Below are 9097 nucleotides of genomic sequence, written 5' to 3' on the forward strand. Positions count from 1 at the left end.
ACAGTGTGGCAGCTGCCTTTGTAATCCTACTTGATTAAGGATCAATAACAGTGTTAGGAACATACAGTGAAAGAGGGAAATACATAAAATCGTAACACAAGTATTGCAAGAAAATAAGATCTTGAAAGCATTGGGCCAGACAAATCTTTTGCCTCAAATCGTGGCAACTGCCTTTTCAAAGGAGACACAGTGATGTCTGACGTCAGGGTGAACCTGTGTGAACCTGACTCATTCAAAGAGCAGGGGAAACCGTGTCCTGACCCTGTGAGAACTCCGAGTAATGAGGCTCCTGGGCCTGACCTCCAGAGGTAAGACTTTCATTCACCCTCAGTTAACTGACAGGTCCTGACACTGATAAACGAGTCATGTTGGTCCCTGTCATCCCTTCCAGTCCTCAGCCTGCCGGTCACCCATCCTCAGCAGATGCCAGCCCCTCACCCTGCGCTGAGACAAATGGCTTGTTGTCTTTACCCTGGGAGATGGTCACCCACATCGCCTCGTACCTTCCTGCACAGTGTGTCAGCACTGTGCTGCCAAAGGTACGTTTTCAAGATCGATTGGCCCGATGCTTTGAAGATATCCTGTCGTCTTATGTGCTTGCTTATGTTAAGATTTTATAATGTGATGTATTTCCCTCTTTCACTGTATGTTCCTAACACTGTTATTGATCCTCAATCAAGTTTGTTGTCTGTGTTCCTGACAATTAAAAAAGCAAGTATATATTTTCAGAATTAAGCGTTTCCTAATCTGAAGGTACTGCGATGACTTATTCTAGTAAACAAACAAAAATTGTGTTTGCACAAAACAAGAAATATGTTGGATATATTTCCTTTCTAAAACATTTACAAGGATTATTTTACATTATTCATTATTTATATTCATGTTTACCTGCAAGCAGTCTTCTTCCCTGCCTTGGATGGCACATTGCTGTATTTCTTTGATCGTTGAAATAGTGTAAACACCATTGGTAGGATTGCTTATCATTCCAGCATCTTCCACATGCACGTGAAAGTGTGTTCTGAAGTTGATTATGTCACTATCCTGAGCGTGCATTGGATAAAAGAAAATGTGGACCCACTCATACAAAACTGCTCCATGGCGATACTAGATGTCAGACAGTGGACAGGGAATATTTAAGACTTTCTATTTCTTCCATCTGTTGGAAATTATTCTTGACACTCTTCTTCTCCTCTTTTCAGGTCTGCCTGACATTGGGTAATTTGGAAAAGGACAGCAGCGCATGGCAACTCCGAGCACGTAGATTAATAGGATCCCAAGCTGGCTTTCCAGTGGGGCCAAGGGAGGACTTTGACTGGCCTACTGCTTGTCTGGAGATGGAGCAGCTGATAATCTGCTGGAAAGGCAGAGCGCAGCTGTTGGCCGGACAGGCCCAAAAAGAGGAGGAGGAAAGTAATCAAGTGAGGCAGCAGCAACAGGCGGGGGAGGACCGGGTAGCAGGCGAAGAGGGACAGGATGGTGGCAGAGAGGCTGAGGTAGAAGGGGGAGGGGTCGCTGTGCAGGAGGCTGCATATGGTGCTGGTGAAGAAATGGAGGTGGTAATAGAAGATGGTGACGGTGAAATGCAGCCCATTGAAGGTGAGGACCAACCAGAAACATTAAGAGAACATTTGAATGAGAGAGTGGAGAATATAGTAGCACTGATCGAAGAAGAAAGGGACCACAGGATGCTGTTTGGTGTTAATGGGGAAGATGGTGCTCTTAATCACCAAGAGAACTTGGCTGACCCCGGGAATCTGGGTAATGGAAGACAGGGAGAGATGGAACAAAGTCAACCCTGCAGAAGTCCTAGCCCACCCCCAGCACTGGAATGCATCACCATCCCTACAAACCACAATGACTCAATCAACTCTGTTCTCCTTGTCGGGGGAGAGGGGAAAGTTTGTGCCACAGCTTCCAGAGACTGGAATGTTAAACTGTGGGATCTACAAGCAGGCTCTACTGGGACACTGCTGCACACATTGGGAGGACAGGATGCGTTACACACCCATCGGGGCTGGGTCTGGTGCCTGGCATCTCGAGGGTCTCTGCTGGCTTCAGGGTGCTTCGACAGCTCAGTGAGGCTGTGGGACCTGCAGGCAGGTGGTGCAGTGGGGGGCCTAATCAGAACTGATTCTGCTGTCCTCTGCCTGTCCTGTCAGACAGATGTGTTGCTGGCTGGTACAATGAACAAGAGAATCACCATGTGGGACACCAGAGGTGAGGGGGTTTAACATTTAACAAGCTTGACAGTTTAGTGGCTGAGTGTGCCTCAAGTGCAAATAACAATACATAGTATCATGTATGAGATGATAAACAAAACACTTGAATCGACAAGGAACTTGATTGAAGAAATTATTTCTGAACAATTTTATCTGCAGCGGCCAGCCCCGTGGTGAAAAGTCTCTGGCTCCATGGTGATGCTGTGATGTGCCTGGCTGCAGATGACAAGTACATCATCTCTGGAAGTACAGACGACACTGTAGCTGTCTATGATCGCAGGGCAGGCAAAGTCTTGAAGAAACTTCGGGTAGCTGCAAACACACGGACACAATTGTAATTTGCTTTTGTTTTAGTGCTTCTCTGCTCAGTGTAACAACTCGACCCAACCTGTCCTTTTCTAGCTGACTTCTTACCTGCGGTCCATGAGCTACAGTGGCAGTGAGGTGTGGGCAGGAGACAGCAACGGCATGCTCCGCTCCTTTTCCATGCAAGCAGGGACCTTAAAAGACAAGGGGTCTATGTTTGATGTGGGACACACTGCTATGATCACTGGTGTCCACAGATCTCATGGGAGCCTCTACACCTGTTCATCTGATCGTACTGTCAAGGTAGGATCAGGCAAATTCCCTGTTATGTCTCCTACTTAGCTAACTCTGCCACAGAATTAATGCTTTTGTAATTATGGATTGCAGGTACACATCCCTTGTGTGCCTCCGAAGACATTATGCACACTGCATCATCAAGATGAAGTCAATGGGGTTAGTGCTTTGTTCCACATCTTTTAGATAACTTTCATTTTTTAAATGTTTTTCTCCACCGGTGCCTTCACCCTCTCACCCGTACCTCTCTTGTCTCTGTCTCCAACCACCAGCTGAGTGTGGACGCTGGAGTCTTCGCTGTTGCCACAGGAGATGTGTGTGTAGATGTCTGGAGGCCCAGAAAATGAAAGAGCAGCGCCTGCAAACTACAGTATGTGGCAAGAATGGAAAACAGAAGACAAAACACAACCTGCAGCCAATCAACACCCTACCTGTCTTTCAGTTTTTTGAAATTCGGAGTTCCTATAATAGTAATAATAATAATAATACATGTGGTTAAAGTAAAAGAAGTAGCACATTGAAATTGAATTACTGGATAATTTTTGGTATTGACACCAGATTCATAAACATGATTTCATGGTTATGAATAGATAAAACACATAAAACTACTACTACTACTACTAATTGATACTATATAAATTTAAAACAGCAGCACATTAGCGTTTTGAATAAATTCTGGTGTTGTCAACAGATTAATAAACATTATTTCATGGTTATGAATAACTACACAAGGTAAAACACGTAAATACGACAACAACAATAATAAAAAATTAGAAGAAGAAGAAGAAGAAGAACAACAACAACAACAACAATAATAATAATAATAAATGCAAGCAAAGTAAGATTATTACATTAGTGGGATGTGCAGCAGAAAGGCGTTTTTTGTCAGGTTTGCCCCTTCCGGCTTTCCGTAGTGACAGCTAGCTAACTCCAGCCGACACATGGGATGTTTACAAGTCTTCAGTAAACCTGTTTGTCGTGTGTGTGGAAAACTCTTCACTTCTCAGACAACTGTATAACCTGAGGTCTCTTCAACAACAACAACAGCTGAGTTTTACCTCTGTCTTCACGAGTTTCAAGCGAACAGACACAACACAACCGGTTAGCTCGGTTAGCTCGTCTCGTACCCGTGATCTGGTGTCAAGCTCCGGGGGGAAACACGAGTGTTATTGGGGTGTTTGGGCACCGTGTGCTGCCAGGACAGATGTTAATACACCTCCACATGTCTTCCTCGTGTCTCTGAGCTGTGCTGGGAACACACAGGATTATTATTTTCTGAAGAGAAGCCGCGGTGGTGGGAAGGTTTGTGATGGTGATTCCTGCTGGTTTGTAGCTGGACGCTCCACCGGTCTGTGGTCATGCCACGCTGTCAACGCCCCCTGAGGCTAATTTATAACAAATGTAGATTTTCTTCACTTAATCAATATCAGTGCAACGTAACCTCGTTTTGTTTTTTGCGTCTCACTAATGTTGCTAATATAAGAGCTCGTCTTAGCTGTCGTAGCTGTTGTTAGCCCCGCTACCGTGGTGATTAATGCTAACAGATGTTTGGAGCTGGTTGAACTGTTCCACTCTCTCTCTCACTCTCTCTCTCTCTCTCTCTCTCTCTCTATATATATATATATATATAGTCTATGGTTTCACCAAAGATTCCAGTTTGACTGAATTCCAGCTTTGTTGTGATTCCACAGAGAGCTTCTTATATACACCAGCAGGGGGCGCAAAACACGCCTGGGGCATGAATTGTACTTGTTTTGACTTTGAGCTGGATGAGAAACAAATATATACTTTTGTTAAATTGCTATTGATCAAAAACAAAAAAATGCTTTTCACCTGCATTTGGCAGAACAGGTTATTATTATTTATGTGTTTGCACAGTATGTACTTTGTTTATAATTTTGATATGAAACGAATCATTAGAAGATGAGGATGGTGGTGGGTTCAGTTTGGTTTGATTTAGGACCCCCGACCTCTTTTGCTTGTGGTCCCACCAAGCTCAGCAGCTCAGTCCTGTGCTCTACACGTCAGTCATTATAACACATCTTTGTTCTTGTTAAAGAGATGGCAGACTGTGCCCCCTCTGTTGCCATGGAAGCCGTCCTCAAGCCCAGCTGCGAACTCCCAGAGGACATGACCAAGATCAAGGGCTATGACTTCAACCAGGGGGTCGATCTCCACCAAGTGCTGAAGTCCTACTTCACCACGGGTTTCCAGGCCAGCAGCTTGGGCTTGGCCATCCAGCAGATCAACCTCATGGTGAGGGGAATGGGGTAATTACCTGTAGTAGCCTTGCAAATAGTTTCTATTTTCTCAAATTGTGTTTGGTAAGTAAATGCAATACATATTTTTTCATTTGAATAAATACAGTAAACACAAAAAGAATAGAAAAATAAATAGAACCGCACCTTGTCTTTCCTGAAACAATGTGACAGTCACTGTGGGCACATAAAATGTAAAAGCTTTGTGTCGATATATATCAAGAAAGGCAAGTATGTTTGTTTTAGTTTTTATTGGGGTTGAAAAACTAACCCTTGAAATGATACAGATTCAGTATCATTCCATTAGTCTGTCATTGTACATTGTGACTGTTGTTGTGCCGTGACCCACAGATAGAGAAGCGGCTTGAACCAGTGGAGGCAGGAGAGGGAGCTGAGTCTGGTGAATCCCCCCAGCACTCGGGCTGCACCATCTTCCTGGGTTACACCTCCAACCTCATCAGCTCCGGAGTCAGGGAGAGCATCCGCTATCTGGCAGAGCACAAAATGGTACAAATTCATGCACTTGTTACACAATTATCCATGTCTGCCTCCCAAATGACATCTAAAATCAATTTTGTTTCTGTTACTCTTTGTGAGGTGGATGTGATTGTTACCACAGCTGGAGGTATCGAGGAGGATTTTATCAAGTGTATGGCTCACACATACCTGGGAGACTTTAGCCTGCCCGGAAAGGAGCTCCGCTTGAGAGGAATTAACAGGTTGGCAAATAGTGATACAGAATCGATTGAACTGTCAATCAAGAGCTACTCTACTGGAGTCCTAGAATAACAACATAGAGCTGGGAATGAGCACGATAGGTCCCCTTTAAACATGAGCCAGACTGTTATACACACAGTGTGGCCGAGGGTCCTTAAAGGTCTTAAAATATCTACAATTAAATTAAAAGGCTTTAAGAACTATAAAATTCCGGTTGGCTGGGTCTTGATTTTTTAGGCACATGATGGATACCGTGAATCATTTTTCGTCCAATTGCATGAATCCAATGTGATAATTGATAATAATAATTGGCTTGATGATGACGGGTTCTCGTGGAGGTTTAAGTGCCTGGAGAGCGCTGTGTGCCTAAAGTCTTTTAAGTTTGGGACAATGGGGATCAAGGTTTAACACATGGGTCTAACATGTGTTTACTTGGAACAAGAATATTTTTAGTTTTGCTGTGTATTTCCATTGAGAGTTTAGTCTTAAATATTATTTTAAGTGTTATTATAATGGTCTTAAATTTAGGTCTATTCTTTTTTACTTATCTCTCGGTGTGTAGAATAGGGAACCTTTTGGTGCCCAATGATAACTACTGTAAGTTTGAAGACTGGGTGATTCCCATCCTGGACCAGATGTTGTTGGAGCAGAACACCGAGGTGGGTCTCTCTCTGTGTGACAATTTTTTTCAGTATTGGTAGTTTTTCTGAATCAAAGATTATGTTTCCCTCAAAGTAATGCAGCTGGAATTTTGAAATGAGTCTGCTATTATTGTTTATATCTTCTTTATTTTTCAGGGAACCCGTTGGACTCCCTCCAAAATGATCCATCGGCTCGGGAAGGAGATCAATAATACTGAGTCTGTCTACTACTGGGCGTACAAGGTGAGTCCTGGTTTATAGTGGTAATGTTGTCAGGCATCACACACAAAAAAAAAAATGAACTGCTTCAAAGTCTAACTATAAAGTCTCAAGTTTATTTAAAATAAATTGCAACACAAGTCAGTTTGTTTAAGTCATGAATAAACTGTGGTTCCTGTGTCTTTGTCTTTAGTATCAATAGCACAATTGAAATCAGTAGACTAGAAAACAAGTATGAAATGAATGTGATTTAATTCCCCATTGTTTTCAGAATAATATCCCAGTGTTCAGTCCTGCTCTGACAGATGGCTCTCTGGGGGACATGATCTACTTCCACTCTTTTAAGAACCCTGGCTTGGTACTGGACATAGTGGAGGGTAAAAAGCAACATCACTCGTACAGAACAAGATCACAGCAGCGGTCTTAGTTGGTCATATATGTGGACTACATGTGGTGAATGTGGACTTTATTTCAGATATCCGCAGGATGAACAGCCAGGCGGTTTTTGCCAAGAAATCGGGAATGATCATCTTGGGAGGAGGCCTGGTCAAACATCACATAGCCAATGCTAATCTTATGGTAACTTCCTACTGTTACATCTTTATCTCTTTTGTTTTTACTACATAGATGACTGTCATAGCTGCTTTCAGACATGCGCTGAACTCCAGACATTTTCCTTAAATCTTCAAGACGGGCTGTACAGCTGCATAGTAGGATTATACAGAAGGTATAACAGCAAAGCAAACCTCCTCACAGACACTTTCCCTCTCCTCTGTCTCCCTCTAGAGGAACGGAGCCGACTATGCAGTGTTTGTAAACACAGGTCAGGAGTTTGATGGCTCCGACTCTGGGGCCAGACCTGATGAGGCCGTATCCTGGGGCAAGATCAGAACAGATGCCAAACCTGTCAAGGTACAGAGATTTATCCCGGCAGCGTTGGTCAGGACCAGGCTAATGTCAACATTAGGCTCATTTACTATTATATCATCAAATACATTTCTATTAGACCTTATTTAGAGATATCTCCCCACTCCTGCTTCACTTTATTACTGCCTCAATTTCTATTTAACAATAACTTTAATGTAATTTCTGATATGCATGATGTGCAGAGCATGATGAATTGCATAGCAGCATAATCCTAATGTTAACAGTCTGATTTTATTTTTCTTCTCTTTTAATTTCCTATAGTTTGGTTTGTTTTGAAAAATCTGATGGCTTTACTTTCATCTATTGAATTGAATTTAAATTTGATTTTTAGAAATAATTCAAGATCACAGTAGAACTCTTTAACTAAGCTAAGAAAGAGGGTGAGGAATTTGAGTGGAAACCAAGGAGTTGTATGCCCCCTCGTTGGCCTCATGGGGGCAGTGTCTGCACAGCATTTACATCCAAGAGTACACTTTGGCACCAAAACACAAACATGAAAACCAGGAAGTGCTTTCAGTTAGATGAATTTAGCATTTAACGTAAAACACTAGTACAACAATGTTACAGAGGAGTGACACTGCTTTGTTGTCTGTTCCCAGGTGTATGCAGACGCCTCTTTAGTCTTCCCTCTGATAGTGGCCGAGACCTTCGCTCTCCACGCGGACAAGCTGACCGCTGGAAAGAAAACAGATTAAATGGTTTTCTCCTTAAACTCTCCGTTAGAAACAACAACCAGCTGTGTCGCTCTGGTTCTTCCTTCTTTCTTCTAATTGAACATATGAGTTTGATCTTGTGAACCTTTCCATTGAGAATACATGGTTACCACTTGGCAACTGTAAGAGGCAGCATTGTGATGTTGTCACGCACACAATGCACCAAAGAGAATGCATCAGGTTTTAGCTGTGTGTGTCCAGTATCAGTGTGTTTTAGCGGGTGTATGGTGTTTTAATGTATTTCAGTTCCGCTGTTTTTACATCATCTTGTATCTGGATGACAGATGTGCCCGCGTGGCCGAATAAATCACAAAGTTATAATTGCTTCCTGTATTTAATCTGGTTTTAGTGAATAGTGCATTGTGTGTGTCAGAAGGCCACAAAGGGCCTCACATGTGACTCCTCATTTCACATGACAATGTTGATCATCTTTGCTTTATAAAAGGATATCAATATATTTGCATTATAGGTGACTGCAGGGTGTCAATATCAATATAACAGAAGTCCAATATATATCCATATACTGCTCATGCATTGTGCAAGCACAGTGACGCGGTTAACACCTAATTGACCGTCCTCAGATTTGTAAAGTGTTATATTGTGTTTGTCGTTATGTGACCATAAAGACAAGTTTAAAACCACAACTTTCACTCAGGAGCTATCATCAGTTTTTAAACTTAAAAATAAATAATAATGTGACATTTAACAATTATCAATATTGACTGATATTAACATTTTCATCTGGATATCATTTTTGGCAAATACATAAGGATATTCCAGTTTGAAGTTTCTGACTTGTATTT

General features: G+C 42.4%; 2 protein-coding genes across 7 annotated transcripts; both read left to right on the forward strand.

Moving 5' to 3' along the window:
- Positions 1-192: 192 nt before the first annotated feature.
- LOC117766505 (F-box/WD repeat-containing protein 9-like) lies at positions 193-3271 on the forward strand. Its single transcript, XM_034593576.1, has 7 exons — positions 193-308; positions 392-539; positions 1200-2217; positions 2379-2527; positions 2622-2828; positions 2913-2978; positions 3092-3271. The coding sequence occupies exons 1-7, from the start codon at positions 193-195 to the stop codon at positions 3164-3166; spliced, it is 1779 nt and encodes a 592-aa protein (XP_034449467.1). The 3' UTR covers positions 3167-3271.
- Positions 3272-3712: 441 nt separating this feature from the next.
- dhps (deoxyhypusine synthase) lies at positions 3713-8614 on the forward strand. 6 transcript variants are annotated; one of them, XM_034593898.1, is made up of 10 exons: positions 3713-3920; positions 4879-5075; positions 5429-5584; positions 5675-5796; positions 6357-6453; positions 6592-6678; positions 6926-7031; positions 7130-7233; positions 7441-7566; positions 8181-8614. In XM_034593898.1, exons 2-10 carry the CDS (start codon positions 4881-4883, stop codon positions 8274-8276), a joined length of 1089 nt encoding a protein of 362 aa, XP_034449789.1. In that variant the 5' UTR covers positions 3713-3920; positions 4879-4880; the 3' UTR covers positions 8277-8614. The 6 variants fall into 6 exon arrangements, with proteins under 6 accessions (XP_034449789.1, XP_034449790.1, XP_034449791.1 ...); XM_034593899.1 differs by having other exon boundaries at positions 3718-3865; XM_034593900.1 differs by lacking the exon at positions 3713-3920 and adding an exon at positions 3960-4167.
- The last annotated feature ends 483 nt before the right edge of the window (positions 8615-9097 follow it).

The sequence above is a fragment of the Hippoglossus hippoglossus genome, chromosome 8 (genome assembly GCF_009819705.1).
Source record: "Hippoglossus hippoglossus isolate fHipHip1 chromosome 8, fHipHip1.pri, whole genome shotgun sequence".
NCBI classification, from domain to species: domain Eukaryota; kingdom Metazoa; phylum Chordata; class Actinopteri; order Pleuronectiformes; family Pleuronectidae; genus Hippoglossus; species Hippoglossus hippoglossus.

Coding starts and splice junctions, on each gene's coding strand:
- LOC117766505 (XM_034593576.1), top strand. CDS start 193: ATGTCTGACGTCAGGGTGAACCTGTGTGAACCTGACTCATTCAAAGAG. Junction 540..1,199: donor TCAGCACTGTGCTGCCAAAG/GTACGTTTTCAA, acceptor TCCTCTTTTCAG/GTCTGCCTGACATTGGGTAA. Junction 2,979..3,091: donor ATCAAGATGAAGTCAATGGG/GTTAGTGCTTTG, acceptor TCCAACCACCAG/CTGAGTGTGGACGCTGGAGT.
- dhps (XM_034593897.1), top strand. Junction 7,032..7,129: donor GGTACTGGACATAGTGGAGG/GTAAAAAGCAAC, acceptor ACTTTATTTCAG/ATATCCGCAGGATGAACAGC. Junction 7,234..7,440: donor TAGCCAATGCTAATCTTATG/GTAACTTCCTAC, acceptor GTCTCCCTCTAG/AGGAACGGAGCCGACTATGC.